The sequence below is a fragment of the Fringilla coelebs genome (genome assembly GCF_963513975.1).
Source record: "Fringilla coelebs genome assembly, chromosome: 2".
In the NCBI taxonomy this organism is placed as follows: domain Eukaryota; kingdom Metazoa; phylum Chordata; class Aves; order Passeriformes; family Fringillidae; genus Fringilla; species Fringilla coelebs.
In genome coordinates, this window is record NC_140029.1 from 70,442,968 (window position 1) to 70,461,177 (window position 18,210).

The 18,210-nt window shown below is 35.1% G+C and overlaps 1 protein-coding gene across 4 annotated transcripts in view; it reads right to left on the reverse strand.

Moving 5' to 3' along the window:
* PAN3 (poly(A) specific ribonuclease subunit PAN3) overlaps positions 1 to 18,210 on the reverse strand; it is a 79,119-nt gene that overhangs the window by 32,248 nt on the left and 28,661 nt on the right. For 3 of the 4 annotated variants that reach the window (XR_014615965.1, XM_084200906.1, XM_084200905.1), the window contains exons 6-7: positions 11,969 to 12,130; positions 3,704 to 3,854 (exon numbers count right to left, since the gene is read on the reverse strand). Coding sequence is in view for 3 of the 4 variants with exons in the window: in XM_084200906.1 (XP_084057032.1) it covers positions 3,704 to 3,854; positions 11,969 to 12,130 (313 nt within the window). In the remaining variant the exon portion in view is untranslated. The remainder of the gene's footprint in view (positions 1 to 3,703; positions 3,855 to 11,968; positions 12,131 to 18,210) is intronic. The other variant, XM_084200907.1, reaches the window with a different exon arrangement.

The following is an 18,210-nucleotide window of genomic DNA, read 5'->3' on the forward strand; positions in this document are numbered from 1 at the left end:
ATCAGCTGACCTACAACATTAAAGGTTTAAAAAAACCTTCAAGTTTTACCTACAAATTTACCGGTTTATAACCATGTCCCTATGTCTCTAATGCTTGTAACACATTCAGAGGTGAAAAATTAAACAGTTAACATTTTATCACTTTAGTGTTCTGTACTTTAGAGATACCCCAGACTACTAAGTAAATTTCGAAGAATGACAAAGCAAAGTAAATTGTAACATCAGATTATTTCAAGAACTTTAGGGAGCATCCTTGAAGTCATTAACTATTTTTTTTTTTGTAATCTTTCTGTCAGGTAATTAGCCTTGTAGCTGTGTATTTTCAAGTTAATTAAATCTGCTTCATTCCCTAAACAATTTGTATCATCAATTCTTCCTCTTCTGTTTCAATTGGGAAAATAAGATAATTTTAGACTCTTCTTTGCCTTCTTCTGTTCTTACATTATTCTGGAATGGCTGCAGAACCTCCTCCACCATATTTGATCCAGGAGGTTGGAACAAGCTCTTGGGGCCTTCAGCCACACAAACAACCTCAGCTGAAAGTGCTCCATCACCAGCTGAGGCTGTGGGCTCTGAGAACTACAATCCTGCAGCTCATCACAATAGAGATGTGTCAACTGGACACGAGCACACCTTTGCACTCCTGGCTCCTAAGCCTGCAGTTCAGACTGGCAGCAGAAATGGGATCTCCTACATTCTGCGTAAGTTCAGAACCTGACTTGGACTAAATATAAAAGCAACAGCAACTTGCTGTCGCTTCCGTCAGTGACAAAGGCATCATTCTTTAGGTACAACCTCAACATTTTTCACTACTGGGGACTATACATTTGTTCTCTCTCAAGTTCAACACAGCAATGATGTCTTATCACTTTGATGACATTCATGCATTTCTTTCATACACTGTGTTGCACATTTTAATGACATTAATACTCTAATACAGCTACACAGGACTGGGTAAGATAAACTTGTAAGCAGAAGTGCTATTTGAAGATTGTCAACTTCTTACTAGATTTCTCACACAAATGAAAACAGGGTGTGTTTGCTGGCAAGGAAAGGGAGGAGCAATAAGGTAGTATTCAGGTGAGTCTACGGAAAAAGAATTTGGAAATGGTAAATGAGATCTGCTTACAACTATTCAGTGAAACAATTTTCTCCCACCACTTGTGTAAGTTGCACTTCATATCACTCTATTTCCATACTCTATTAAAGGCGACCAAGATGAACATGACTCCGTGTTGAGATAACCCTAGTAAGCACTTACATAAGTAAACATGTGAATGTGGAGTAACCTTCTTCTATGCTACATCCTAATTGACATGTTAGGCATGGATCCAACAAGTTACCCACTAAAGCATTTTATGTTTCCCCTGTCATATTTTTCAGTATTTCAGCAGTACTGTTGACAAGACAGGCAGAAGAAATATTTTCCAAGGACAGAAATACTAGATGTCAAAAGTGGTTTTGATTTGCACCTACCTTTAGGGAAATCTCAGAAATTAGATATGTGAAAGAACTTACATTTTTTCATCATCAGGAAGGAAATAAAAGGACTGTTTTCATAATTTACCTACTTGTTATGGGTGAATAAAACTATGGAAGTCTTAAATACTCCTACTATATTTCCTTATTTCTCATGAAATTTTGATTTCCTCCAGTACCCTGTAAATTACAATAAGCAATCTTAATCTCACATAAATACTTAAATCCGCAAAGTTATTCTACTGGAGAGTATTCACCCTTTAACTAGAAGGAGACTTATCTTTATTCAAAGGAAAATTCTTATGAATTCTTTACATGGCTGACTTACCTTTATTCAAAGGAAAATTCTTATGAATTCCTTACATGGCTTTTATTTGAATTTGTTTTCACTTATTGAAACCTAACATATCTCAACCATTTTTTCATGACAACTTCAGAATGTATTTCAGTATTTTTTTTATGAAGTTTCCCCACACAAAGATACGGCTTTCTTATTTAAGACCCTAAATTTTTAGAAAGAGCAACTCTTAGCTGAGCTTGAGGTAACAGGAATTTTTGTGGATAAATCCTGTTGACAGATTTATTTAATGTTGACATTTAAATAAAAATAAATGTCTGTGAGCAGTATTTACATAGGACACTTAGGTTCAGAGAATTCTGCACTCAGTGAGAGAAGAAACGCTTCTAGAAAAATTCAGAGAATCCAACCAAGGTCCCTACTTTGAACTATATTTTCATTTTATTTATACAGGAAGAGCAGGGAAACAAGCCAACTCTGCCTGAAGTTATCTCTTATGAACACTCCCCCATCCCTCTTGTCCATAAACAAACAATAGTATTTGAGGCTAGAAAGTATGCAGCATTGGTATCTATATTTATTTCTAGGACCTGAAATTGTTGTGCGAACTTCTTTCATCAGTGTTACTTATCCTTTCAAGTATTACTTACAGATAGTAAAGAAATTGGACTGTGAAGGATCCCTCTGAGACCCCACTGGACACTTTCCAAAAGTAGATCATTTTACTGTATTCTATTTAATCCTTTATACACTTTTCAATCCAGGTGACAAGGCTGAGAGGCATATAAACACAACAGTTTTCCAATAAGATGGTACAGCAGGATCAAGCAGACACAGCACCACAACATGTTCATTTGGTCAGCAGAAGTATCAATCTGTCCTAGCCTGCTCTGCTATGTTTTTACATGCAAGCTAAATGCTGGCTTCTTTCACATTGACACTGGCACCAAAAAAGGCTGAAATTCATTTTAATAAACGGTAATTGCCAACAGACGTTTAAAAACTCATTTGTAGCATTTGTCCATCCACCTTTTGGCAATTACCCAATGGCTCTCGGTAGCTACAAGAGACTGCTAAAGGTTTAAGTACATACACAAACTCATTAAAGAATCTGCAGTGTGAATATCCAGATTTGCTGATAGCTATATACTAAAAATATTTTCATTTTATTTAAACGATATTATTAGAATTAAGTTAACATCTTAAGATCAGACGACTAAAGGATGCATGAAGGGCTTGAACTTTTCAAATGTGTAAAAAAAAATCTGTCACTCTATTACATGACTGCATGGAACACATTTCAGTAAGAGTTTTAAACCTGGGAAATAACTATAAATTAGAAGTCTTAAAAGTGAGATTACATGTGACAGATACAATAAAACCTAACACTATTTTGCAAGGCACAGTATTATAGAATTAGCTTGTCTTCTACTTTGTGTTTTTAATCCAGATTTTTAAGACCCCATATGCACTCATTAATATTGAAAAAATACTTCTACATCACACAGTCTAGAAACATATAAAAAGAGCACATTGGTGTGTAGTAAACCAAGATCATATGCATTGTAGACTACAATGCATTTCTAGACTATGGGTAGTTTAAATCCTCTCCAGGTACTGCTCTGGCAAGAACCACTCAGGACACAGTATGTGATAATCAGCAACCCTTTTCCCCAAAAAGAGCAGAGAAAGCTGTTAATTTCAATGCTGCTGTGGCTGAGCAGATTCCACAGCCTGCAGTGTGATTTCCATACTACTGGAATATAAATCCAAAGTTCCTCTGCTTTTTAATGATTGCCTTAAAATTAAGAGCTGAAGTAGGAGGTAGCTACATTTATACCTGATAAATCTGGTAACTATATATGTGTGTAGGGTTACATTTGACAAAACAAGCCACTGTACTAGAAACCGTTACTCTCAACTTACCTGGTGCTAACCCAGCAGTAGCAGGACTTCCCATGGAGGGGTGAGAGAACAAGGCTTGAGAGAAGGCAGACATACTTGACTGGGATACATTACTCAGCCTGGAGGTTGATCCTCCTTTAGGAATGAACTCACTTGCAGAAGGATTTGGTGTCTGTTTAAAAAAAAATAATAAATTAAATGTTTATTTCAAATGAGAAGGGATTTATTTGGTAGAAAATACTTTCTAGACAGGCCTACTAGTACAGAGGGTATTTTTACAGTACATACAGCTTGCTGAAGAGAACAAAGAATACTGGAAACTGGTCTGCATGAACAAATTTAGACGTGTTTTTAGCTTATGTCTGAAGTGCTAGAAGCAAACTTTCCATATGAGCAGCTAGTCTGCAAATTCATACAACATTCTGCAAAAGGCTTTCCATAAGCATTACATTACAAGTTGGAGAACAGACTTGACACCGAGAAAGCTTTGCCACAGCTGCACAGACTGTTCTCCCATAACTTCAGCAATTTTGTCTCAAACTAACTAGCAATTTCAAATTAAATGAGTAAAAATGATTCCTACTAGAAAAGTCATCCCTGCCTCTATTTCATATAGATCTGTATGTTCAGGTTTTTTGTGAAGGTAACTTCTGCTTTAATTACTTCTTTTATTTATCTAGCACCCTTAATAATAAAGTCTAATTTGATGCCATGGAAAAAACAGAAGCAGAGTGATGCTCAAACATCCAGTATTTGTTAGTACATAAAGCAAACACACAAGCAATTTTTAATTTCTATTAAAATCAGCGCAGACAGTTTCATATTTTGTGATCATGGTGTTTGCTTTGAGGTGAGGTTTTGGTTTGATTTGGGGCAGGGAGGGTTAGAAAAAGAAAATCCCAGTTAGAGCTCAAAAGGCAAAAAGCTTATCATTAGACAGACAATTACAAATGACACAAGTGGAACAAAAACTACATTAAGCCAAGAAATAAAATTAATTATTACATGAATGCACTGAAAATCTTGAAGATTATTGAATCACAGGATTTAGTTTATTAAGTAATCTGCACAATACCTCTCAAAAGTGTCTAAAAAAGTTAGGCAAAATAAGAAGACAGCAACAGTTCCCAACAGACAAGGGATACTGTTAAGATAATCCATAATGTTTTTTTACAGAAAATTATATTGGACTACTTTGGTTTCAGGCAGTTTTAAAAGAACCAAATATATCAACTGTTAGTTAAATTATCAATATTGATTTTACCAATCTAAAGTGGCATCAGAGAAATAAGTTAGCACCAAATTAAAAGTGAAGTGTGAACATCAATTTAGACAGTGAAGAAAGTATTTGAGAATAGTTTCTGTTAACTGGTTTTAATACCTTTATCTGATCATTTCTGCCAAGTATCATAGTATTAATGTATTTCAATGCAGTGAAAAAGAAGGTTCTCAAAGTTGTAAAATTAAAGAAGATGCCCAGGTTTAAAAGTAAATAGCAAAAATATTCTAACTCTAATCACACAGTAAATTTTAACCACCATCCACTTTATGGTATCAACTACCACCTTATTTGTCACCTTACATGTAGATGTTTCTGAATATTGAAGGAACAGCTACAAGTCAATATGCAGACTGTGAAGTAAAACATTTAAATGGGTAAAGCATTCACATGAATTTTAAAACTCTTTAATCACACTTCAGGAAAACATGTGAAGATATACACTAATATAGCAAAACAAATGGTAAATTGAATTATACAGACTGAAAACACATAACTGACTCATTTATACTCAAAAGGTAATATTCTCGATTTATCTGAATTTAGGTACATGAATAACTAAGAATTGTGCTCCTCTAGATAAAAACTGGCATGCAACCATTCAGCGAAATCTGCACTGAAACTGAAGAAAATTACTAAGGTGGTAAAGTACAACTTTTGCAAGCAGTGATAGAGCTAAACAGCCATCAAACAAAAAAACTGGGAGAGCAAGGGACAGAATTTGCATCATCTTGCTAAAAGAACACAATTCCAAGGTACTACAAGACCTACATTTTTCCACTGCTAAAAGTAGCAATGACACATCCACAGCTCTATCACATCTAAATACTGTGTCAGCCAGGCAACAAGGGTGGGACATGCCACTAGAAGCATGCAAGCAGAGAAAAAGACACCTTCTGGAAGGTAACTCAGACTTTCCTACAGCAACTGAGAGAGTGCCCAAAATCCCATCTTATAATTTTCACCTACTGATTCAAACTCCTACAGCACAGAGATGCTTCTTATTTCTAATTGCATTCTGCAAATTTTCATAGACCAGTTTTCCCATCTAAAAGTCACTTACTAAAATGTTACTTACTTGCAAAAAGGTACTTACTTACTAAAAGTCACCTATAACCATCAAAAATTTTAAATGCAGCTTCACTTTAAGAAAGAGCTCCACTTAAACTGGGAGGTGTTTTAATTTATCCAAGTGAAAGAGTCAAACCCAGGAATCTGCTAGAGCTGATCTGGTTTATGCTGTAGAATTACAAACAGCAATGGGTCAAGTCTGATGGAAATTCAGTTTCATTCCATTTTTTGATATCACAATTCAGGATGAGCATCAAAGCTCAGTAAGATGAAGTTGTTTTTACATAACTTTGATGAAAATGTTGTGTATGAGTAAACAGTTTTGATTTAGGAAGATACACCCTATACTATGAAAGCCTGTTTTACTTCTCTTCATGTTGTGATGCTACCAACATGAAGCTGCAATCAAGACTTTTCCCACTGGTAAAAAAAGTGATTTAACTTCTGGTTACAATTTAAAAGACCCTTCCATCTTCAAGTTGTTTTCTAAATACTGAAAAATACTAAAGTTCCACAGTCACTAACAAGAATAAACTAATCAAAGTAAACAGCAAATTCTAGTAATTGGCGGTCAAAACTAACAAATACTGTCAGACAATTTGAAGCTTAAGCCCCAATCCACATTTAAATTCATTACATCTATGTGAAGCTGCAGTTCTTAAAAAGGTTCTTCTATGCTTTTGAAAACATTTTATCTGAAGTAAAATATTTATTTTTCTGAAAACAGTTTTCTTGCATGAAAATAATTAAAATAATGAGGCCAGATTAAGTGACCAAACTAAGTGAGGGAATATACCATTACTATTAGCTTTTTAATATTTAATATCTTAATTAGTTTTGAATCTTTGTAGATAACCCTTTTACAGCAATGGCCATGCAAATATGCCAAAATTAGAAAAGCCACATTCTTAGTGGCTAATGATTCAAAGTATTATATTCAGGGCCTGAAAAATATCCTACTTTCACTCTGTCAACTCATAATACAAAGTATAAATTCCAGTTTTAGCTTTACATTTGGATCTATGGTAAGTTTGAAAATCTGTTTAAATGGTAATTATTCTTTAGAACCCAACCAAGTATTCTTACAGTTTTTCCATTAGAGCCCTACCAGACTTCCCAAGATGACAAAAAAATTTCAACTTTTAAAGAATGAAAATAATCTAGAGATCTTCTTAGTGAAAACATTTTCTTCATTCTGCATTATGTTTAAATGTTGCACAAGTACAGCTTCTAAACAAATGTAATTTAATTGCTAATAATTATTCATCTCAGAATAAAGTAACTTATTCATGCTAGATGAGGCTTAAAATTTTAAGTCAGAATAAATCAGGATTGGTAAAATATGTAGAGAAAATGGGTATTGAAAACTGTTATTAATTTTCAAGAGCAACCAGAAGAATGGACACGCATGAATCATATAATGATTATGCAATACTGGGATGTTAAAAAGTAGCAAATGTACTTCTAAACCAAAAACAATAAAAAAAGCCTACCAGCATTGTCTGTACCATGTTAAATAAGTCTAATTTCAGTTTCAAATGCACATGCCCCATAAAAAGGCACACACAAAATTTCAAAATGCTAATCAACATGTCTTCAATTAACAGCATAAAAGAGAAGGAAGTACAGCTGTGTCAGCTACGTTATGTATTTCTAGCAAACCACCTAAGGTGACTTCTAACTGATACCTTTGCTAAAATTGCCATCATTCCCTTTTCCTCTCAACCCTGCCAACTGAAATGCCATCCACCTTCCTCCAATATATTAATAGATGCTGTCAAACTAAAGCAGTAAAGCAACTTCCCTAATTACTACCCAAATTTCTTTATCATGCATCCTCAGAATGATTCCATGAAGAAATTTCATCTAAATACCCTATTCTGAGATTCTTTATGTCCATGCCTCTTTTCAGTCAGCTTTGCAAAGAAACTTCCAAAGACAGACCACAAAACTGAATCCATCCAGCTCCACTTACAAAAACAATTCCTACACTTCTGTACATCACAATGAAAAAAAATTTATAAAATACAGTCCAAATGAAGGCTGATTTTAGCCACGATGCAATTACTAAGGATGGAACCAAAAAAAGTACAAAAGGAGGCCAGGACTACTAAATGACTCATTTGTGTCACCAGTCAGCTCAGAATTTGTCTGGTGAGTTTCATGCTTTTACAGGTATTAAAAGGAAATAAAATTAAAATGTAGCATGGAGGGGAGGAAAAAAAATATTCTGTGAGTATCACAAAAAAAAAACCGCACTCCAGAATAATTCAAGGGTCCTTTAAAGAATGTACAGATGAAAGCAAAGAGCAAGCCAAGGATCTAAGCTGAAGACCATCACTGGAAGGACTACACAGCAGCATGTGGCATTACTGTATATTAAGGAGTTGCACACAACAGATTTCTGTAATCCAGAAACAAAATCAAAATTCCTGTTTCATCAACTATAGACTTTGATACACATGATTTGTCTTTATGCTCCCCAGTGATAAACTTGTAAGGCCCCAATGCTGTACTAATTAATAAATGAATCCTCAAAGTGCCTTTAAGTACAGAAGTGAGCTGGAATACAGGGAGGTACAAGTTATGAAGCCTTTGGAAAGTCATGCAGGGATCCCACAGGAACACTGGAAACCACTTCTCTCTCTCTCTCATTTCTCATTCAGCATCTCTCAACACAGCTGTACAGCAGCAGCAGAGACACAACATCAGCTTCAGAGGCCGTAATAGTACTTCATTAGCTTGGTTCTGGTTCCTCATTCAACCAAAGCCCAAAGGCAGCTACCTAACTCAAGAAGTAGGCCAATCTCATTTGATTTCAGAAGGATGTGCTAATGTACTTACCATGCTAGAAACTGGATACAAGCCTCTTTGGTCTCTTTTTATGTTCTCCTTCACTTCCAAATTTATGCTGATCTGTTCTGACATCCCAAATTACATAATCGTGTAATGGTTACAGAAAACCACCACTAACCCACAACTATGCTATAAAGCAGGGCACTCCTTTGCCAGTCTATTTTTGTCACAGTTTTCATAGTATCTCTTAAGAATACAGAAACATGCAGAAGTCTTTCTTGAGCTTAACATGTTATTTTGTTGCTGTTGTTGGGTTTTGGGGTTTCTTTGTTGTTTTTTTTAATGGGCAGAGGCTCTATATGAGGAGATCGACTTTGCTTTTTTTAATGGGCAGAGGCTCTATATGAGGAGGGCATTGTTGCAATTCCTCCAAGGATTCCTTGTGAGCCATGACTTCAGGAAAGGATGCATTTTGTGATGTCAGAGCAACCCAGAAGACATGGGAGGTTGCCAAGGACTTCAAAGCATATCTTTCTATCCCACCATTGAATCTGTGTAACATGCTACATTATTATAATTACTCTGACAAGTCACCACATCACTCCAACAATAGGCTCTAATAAATTTAAATTTGCCAACATTATTATTTATGTTACTCTACTGCTCTCACAAAAGAATTAAGAGTCAATTTAATTAAAACTGGGTAAAATTACTTGGCTAAAGATTTATTGGTTTATAAACCAGACCACAGGCTCAGACAAAACTATAAGCGAAATCTTGTTACAACTGGCAAGTAGATCTCACTAAAAAGTAAACTTTAAAATTAGATTTGGAATATTTTCATATTTCTTTAGCAAAAATCCTTCAAAGTACTGCAAAAACATGTAAAATTTTAGGTCTATGCTCCTAATGTAACATACTTGAAAAACTTCATTTCTATTACTATTTTTTGCTCAAGAAACAAAAAATCAGGTTTTGATGGTGCATAAGAACTAATCTGTATAACTAAAATGTATAAATTCCTACTATTCTAAGGAGGATTACATTTGCTATTATAATATATATCATGTGGTAGTATAGTAGCTCAGGACATTTCCTAATATAAGGTAGGATACATCACTATAAAACAAACTTTGATTTGGGTTTTTTCTTCTTTTTTAATGCAGAGTCCAATTCACTCTGCAGACTTCACTTTTAATCATTTAAGTGTTACACTGTTTTTAAACAGATTGGGAATATAAATTCATAGCCATGCAGGAATAACAGTTAAATTGTTTTACAATGCAAGTTTTAACACCTTTCCTTCTTCAGTCTTGCCAGACTCCACAGTTGCTCTTCAATCCCTCCTGTTTCTCCTCCAGTTCTTATTTATTATGGTTAGCACATCCTTCTGTTCATATTTCCACCACATGTGCTTATACATGCTTTGTTAATGCCCACATCTCCATGGGAAGCAACACAACTGTATCATGTAATACAAAATCTTCAGCCACACATACTTTAAATCCATTATGTAGCCAGAATTCTGGTGCAATAAAGGAGCCTGGAACTGTATCCTTCAAAAGCAATGTGCCCTGAAGCCAGACCCAAACACTGCCAACCTCAGAAAGCATGGGGACCTTGAGCTTCCTTCCCTGTGCCACACTTTGAACAGTATTTCAGAGTGCATGGGCACTGTGAAGACAACTGCTCCTGGCAAAAAGCTTCAAGTTTCAGGCCACTGTCTCTCCAGCCTCCAAAAGCATTAAGTCCTTTTGCATCTAATCTAAATGGAGTAGATTAACAACAAAGCTTGTTGCGTCACTGTACAGCAAGAAAACAACAGAGGACAGGAGTGCAAACAAGACTTTTTTTGCCCATTAATATCCATCTGAAAACTAAAGACCAATTTTCTGCTTCTCTCTTCTCAAAACAACTATCTTTAATTACAACTTACATTCACTCTAAGATACACACAATAAATTCAGTTTGTCAATCTTCTTTCCCTTCAAAACAGTGCTGCTTCACAGGGTCTCACCACTGTCCTTCAAGCTTACCTGGTCCTTCTACCAATGTTTCCTTAAAGCTTCATCTTTTCTCCCTCAGGGACTATGCTGCTTCCCCAGCAGCAAAAAGGGCCAAGACAGGTCCAGATGTCCCTAGACAACATAGCATGATGCTGCCTACATCATGCTGCCCACAACTGTTCATTTCAGTAACACAGAGATGTCCAAACATCAAATAATGCAAAACTAGTATCACTGTGGAAAGGAGCTTGTACAAGCATCATGTTGGCCCTTACATGGCAGAAATTCAGTGAACTGAAAGAAAATCCTAAAGTGCCACAAGTTCTAATTACAAGTCTGTTATCAATTTACCCACTTCATTCACTTAGAAAACACTAAAAATAACATAACCGTCATAGGAAGACTAAAATAGCAATCTCTGAGGAATCAAAAGCACTACACAAGTGAAAACAGTATTAGCAGCAGTGGTACAGCTCCCACCACTGTAATAATTTCCATCTAAATTCCACTTTAAGGGACATGAAGCAGATTCATCCTAGGCTAAAATTATTCTTCATTTTCATCCCAAGGATTACCTACTACTTTGGTAGAGAGTTATTCAAATCCACCTGTACCACCCCCTCTTACAGAGCTGAAGAAGATTCAGGCATAAAGTTAAATAATGGTTAAGAGTAGCATACACTTCTCAAAACAAGTTGAGAAGTATAAACTATCCCAACATAAAAATTAAAAATTTATACTTCCTGATCATGATGCCAATGTCTTCAAATTCTGTACTGAGGTCATCCATTTGCATTGTGTCAATCATTTTAACAATAATCACTAATTTTACCAGTAAAAATCTTCCTTGGATGAGAATTAAAGGTTGTGGTTGTTTGCTTTTAGAATACATTAAATGATTACTTTTGCTCCTTCTCCTCAGATTATACCAAAATCAAGTAAAGTACATAGCTCAGCAATGGGTGGAGCTAATTAAGTATCTCCAAATCACTCTCTTAGAGGACCACTGGGTCTATTATGTGAAATAAATATTTGACCTTAACTCATACTTGAAGTAACTCTTTCTAACATTTTCCAGAATTGAAAATAAACATCCAAAATACTGAAAAAATTACTAGTAAAAAACAATTTTACCTGTAAATTGTTTTCTGTGACTCTGTTCCACCAAACCATATTGATGGGTACTCCTGTTTTACACCTGTCAGCCAGACAGCCAATAGGGTTCTTTGATTTTCTTGCTTTTGATCCCACCGGAACTATCCTCTCATCCAGCATTCCCAGCCGATACTTCCTGGGCTATGAAAAAGAAGGAGAGAAACCAGGCCACTCCTAACAACCCTCATCTAAAGCTACACTAAAATAGGTATTGCATTGTGATATGATTTTGGATTGGTGGAATAGGAAACAATTTGCAAGTAAAATTTAACTGAGACTGTTTCCTTTCAATCCTGACTATTTGGTTACAAGAAATAATGCTTTAAAAAAATTAAAAAGAAAATAAACTTCAGAGACTACTAATTATTTGTAAGCAAAACCATCCATTACAAGTCAGCCACTGAAATAATGCACATAAATTTGGAAATTCTGTCCAAATGAGAAATTGTTTAAAAAAAAGAAAATCCATGTTTTCAAAATAAATACCTTCAATCCCATCATAATAATGAACATCTCCTTTAGAATTTCTACCAAACAAATTTTAAATTCAAATTTGCCATGACTCGTCTCCTGAAAATTTGCTTTTAAAAAATCAGGTAAAACTGAGTAGCAAATTGCAGCAGAACTCTGAGGAAAACATTTCTGCTTGGGTTAGTGCTTAAAAAAAATAACTTCAGCTACTGTCTTAAGTGAAAACAGACAAGAATTACTATGACAATTACTATGCATTGGGAACTGTCATAAAATTGAGAAAATAAAACACATTTGAGGAAGTTAACATGCAGGAATTACTTGCACCTCATTATCAGTAACATTTCTACTACATTGGCAATGATCTCTACAAATGGAACTATTTAACAAGAATGATATGAACATTAAATTCAAAAGGCACACTGCAAAAAAGAAAATCTGTTAAATACTTTCAAACAGGCAACGTACAGAAGTTTTCAAGATTTCTCTGTGCTTTCAAACCTATGTGTATCTACCTAGATAGTAAATATCATCAAAAGAAATATTTTAGCATCTATGCATATTTAGACCAGTGTCTTTTACGCCAATTATATCAATAATCGGAGCAAATTGCAGAGGTTGGCTGGTTTTCTTTTGCTGGGGTTTTGTTTGGGCATTTTTATGTGACAGTGCAACTATCATCTCAATATAGATCACTCTAAGTAATCAAAGCTTAACTTACCTTTATTCAGGTATCTACTTCACCTAGCACCTTAGAAATCTTAGCAACATGTACCTTCATACACACTTTACAAATCATACCTCAGGAAACAAGGCAAGAATCTAACTGGAGAGCATTTCCCACTCACACAGAAACAATTTTTAAAACACAGGACAAAACTACCATAAAATGGCTGCAAAAAACAAAACCTGAATAGATTCTCTCCTCTACTTCCCTGGAACCTTTTAGGCTGAAAGCTTTGGAAAGAATTAAAACTCAGTTAAGTCAACAGTACCTCATTTGCTCAAAAAACCCAAACAAAGCAACCCCTCCAAAAAACACACAAACAAAACAATAAAAAACACCCAAGGATATCAACATGGACTGTGAACTACAAAGGCAATAAACTCCATAGAGGAGTTAACCAAACTTAGTAATAATAAACAAGACTGAATTTACGCATACCAATTGGAAATCTGCGATGGGTAGCACAAAGTCCTCCTGCAGTTCAAACACACACCTGATCATGGTAAATCTAAATACTGGTTGTTTATCTGGAGAAACACTCAACTGTTGGGCAACTTATCTCAGTAAATCAGAAAGACTACTAAAATCCTAACCTGCAAAGCCATTAGAACTGAGATGCTGGACATTCAAACAAGATTGGACTTAAGGGCAGGGTTTGAATACAGAATGTATTTTTCTTAGGTCAGCTACTGGAAACAATATAATGAAGGGTAACAGTTTCCCTGGAAGCTTTCCCCTCTCTCTCTCCCCCTCTATGCTCTACCAAGTGCAGGGGCACAGTCTGCCTCAGACTATTGGACTACAAACCAGGGCCCAAACATACTTCTATTCACAAAGGGTTCTTCTAATCTTCCATAGTAACTGGTTGTCTACAAATATTTTGAAAAGGAGAACCAAAACAAAAGAGGAAATAAGCTGTTCTGGAAGAAGAGTATTTTGGTCACAACAGGATTCAGATTCCAGACAACGGGAAGAAACTGTATTCTAGGCTTTATGAAAGATCATATAGAGACAATATGAATTCATGTTCCAGTAGTAGTAGTTCTTAACTTACTTGTAATGAAAAATAAAATTAAGTGCTAGATGAGTCTAAATCAAACTTTTCCTTTCATTACTTACCATAAAACATTAGGGGATTACTAGGTCAAGATATCATTATTTAAACAGACATTAGAAGATGGAATAGACAATATTAACATTTGGAAATAAATTTTAGTCTATGTGCACCAAAGTAATTCTAAATAACACTTGTTCTCAATGAGCAAACTTGGATCTGATTTAGAAATGCAATCTGAATTTAAAGGTAATCAGAAAACAGTATCTGCCAAGAGGAGAGACTCAACAGAAAGGAAAGCAAATAGATCAAGAAGTTTCAGTAAGCGTATCAACCTTGCTATATCCCTGACCTCTACACAGAGCAAGAAATAAAGCAACACAAACGGGTCACCTCAAAATGAGCAAGAACTCCTCAACCACTGATCGTTTCTGAACATATATGTATATTTAAAAATAAATATAAAAGGACGTAAATATATTTACCTAAAACACAGAGGGCATGACAATCTGGACTAATTAACCAAATTAGCTAAACTTTTCTGCTTGGGGACAATTTCTCTTGGATGTTTACAAAAACAATTGGTTTTTTGCATTCCCTACAGTCTATGAGGTAAAAAAACTGTTCAGATGTAGTAATTACTGGCTGCAAATGTTTACATGAGGCAGGGAACAGCTAACTACCTTTAATTGCTAGCAACAGCTTAGTTTCCCCCAGGGTGAGAAGGGCAAGCATTTTCAACCATAGCTAATAAGTATAACCCTTGCCCTGCAGAACCAAGCTGCTGCCAGCAATTAATGATAGGAGCCTTCTGGCTGGCACAATTATTAGGAAAGATAAACCCCTGAAGTCTGAAAAATATTACACTTGAAACAAAAGAGAGACACCCCAGAAAGTCCTTCCTAAGTAGCATCTTCACAAGAGAGCACTACTAATGATGATTAGCTTCACTAGCCCATGCTAAAAAGTATTCCTCAAGTCAGTTTAATTACTTGGTTCTCATTCATTCAACAAGTACCTTGGGAATGTGTTCAGCAACTATATTTTCTTCCTACCATTTGCTGTAACAGTGTCTTTGCCCCTAGCTCCTCCTTTTTCAAGGACAGTGGGCAATATCACGCTTCCCTTTTTAAATTCAGGATTAAACTGACCTCTAGTGTAAGATGTTCCATGGCTATCCTAGAGGAATAAATTTAAGCAAGAAAATATCTACAAGCATTCAAACTATAATGACTTTCATGCAGTATTTAAGTCTAGATAAGGTGACAAATCAAACTACACAAAGTATTCTTCTACTGAAGATCTGCAACTTATTTTTTTAGGATCACTCAGGTCCCAAATTACATTTCTGTTCCTTAAAATGCATTTACGTCTAGCAGGCTTTGAATTTTAGATTTCCAAGCCCTTTTTAATACCAAAACATACCAAACTAACTTCTAGCATACAAACATGAGCAGGCCATTGTTTCAAAGTACAGTGAAGAGTCTCATAGACAGCTATGGTAATGCTGTCTATGTGCTTCTACTATCAAACCAAATAGAAGTCATCTTAAGCCTTCTCCATCACAGGCTAAATGAAGCAGCATTACCTTAAACTACTATAGATAAAAGCTATCACACTAGCATAGCTAGGGCTCATCTGTTGATGATGAGTTGATTGTATCTGCACATACAAAAAAAATATTACATTCTCAAACAGAAAATTTTAAAAAGCTATACAAACTCACACTTTTCTTGTACTACTTACTAGACTACCAAAATTATGTGAGACACAATTTTAAATTTCAATGCTAACTTTTGAAAGGTTTACTCTTTTTTTAAATTAATGGCAAAAAGACCATTAGAAAAAGAGGTTAAACACTCAGCTAGGCTGCCAGTCTACTGAAAAAGGAGCAATTTCTGTTTTATTTTGCCTTAAAAATTAAAACCAAAATAGAAGTTCTTGGTATCTTTATTGCTACTTTCACCCAACAATTGATTAAGCTGGAATAAACCAGTACTTGAAACACCAAGCCATAGATATAAACTTCAATATGTTATTGAGCCCCTTTACAGGCACAATCAGCTAAGCAGTACCTTAATTGTGAATACAACTCTGTTACTGTGTATTACTGCACCCAGTTAGGTGATACACCTGAACATGAGTTATGGTCAACAGGAATATCCTAGCAGACTTTAATATGAAAAAGAAAAACCGTCTTTTAAGTTTAACTGTTAAGCTGTTTAAGTTTTGTAGCCAATAAAGCTGCAATACCCCTTTACATGGATTGGGTTAACTGCTAACCAAAATACCCTCTCTACTCTTCCTTTTTTATTACAACCAGTGGGAACTGGTAGGCAGGCAGACCACACTTGTGGTTTTTTCTATATCAGCTTCTGAAGGCCAGAACCAATTTTTAAATGTTTGATATCCACAAAAAAAACTGAATAGGAGTTTAGTCAACAGCTTAAAAATAAGTGTGTGGTTGGCTGGTATTTGTTGTTGTGTGGAGGGTTTTTTCCCCTTACGAAAAAAAGAAGACTGCTAACATTTGTAATGCTTACAAGTTTGCAATTTAGAATACTATACATTGATATTACATGCATTCAACAGACTAGACACCCTTCCATCGAGATTGCTCATGAAAACCTGGGTTTGGGTGAGGTCAGAATTTCACTTGTTGAAAAGTAGAAGACAGAGAGAAACAAGACGTATTCTTCTACCCCAAGAAAACTTAGATGTGACATTTGGCATGGAAATGTGTCTTATTCTAGAGCAACACATCTGATCGTTGCAAAAAAAATTTCTTTATTTTAACAAATTTTAGAGATGCAATAAATCAGGCACTATATCAGGCATTTTAAACCATAGCTAAGGGAAACTTTTCAGGCGAACATACTAAAAAATTTTATTTCCTGAGTAGATATGCTGAAGGCATGAAAATCTTGAAGAGTTCAGAAGCAGCAAAACTGACATATTTAAGTCAAATATTTCCTCATCAATTTTGCAGCATAGCTATGCTGGGATGAGGTATGAATTACCACAACTTTAAATCCTGGCATGGATTTAATTATATTGACAAAATTCTTTACTAAGAAATTCATATAATCTGTTGAATTGATGTAAACTGGTGGAAAAGCAAACTTTTCTCTACCACCATTAAAGTAGACAGTTCTAATTATAGTGAAGACTTGTCAGAGTACCACCACCCCAAGATGTACTTTCAAAAGCTCCACTACTAAATGAACATTACGGGCAAACCACAGATTTTCTTAATGTTTAAAGGTTTCTTTTAATAGGACAGAAATTTTTGTGTTACTTACAACAAGAGGGAAAATCATGCATAGTTACCAAATATACAGGTAAGAGGGTTAAAGACTGACGCAGCTTTTACTCTGGTCTTTAATAGGCATGATTTCTCAAAAGTGGTTTTTTTTCTAGCTGCTTTAAATATTTGTATAGTGCCTTCAACTAATGTGTGCACAAGTTTAAAAAAATTATTATTTTACTGCAAATCACTCTTAAAGACTACATACACCTTGTCAGAGCAAGAATCAAAAAAGCTTGCAAATATAAACAAAAGCATCCTGCTTATCAGTTACATTTGAAGTTATTTGACTTCAAAAACAAAAAAGGATGAGGCACCAAAATGTAAGTGTGTTACATATTTTTAAACGGAAATGCTTTTATAATGTGACTTATGTATCATACTGATCACTAATTCACCACAAAAATAAAAGCGAATAATATATTCTCTCATGACACACTAAGAAGTGAAAAATACATATTTATCCAAATAGTAATAACTAAGACAGCAAGAGCATACAACCAAGGAACAATTCCAATAACTATTCCAGGAAAAAATGTAAAGCAGATTACATTTGGAAAACAATTTAGACCACAGTACTACCTACAAACATTCATTAGTCTTCTCACAAAACGTAGTCCTTCTGCATTGCTGCAACAACTTTTTTTAGCACCAACTATAAT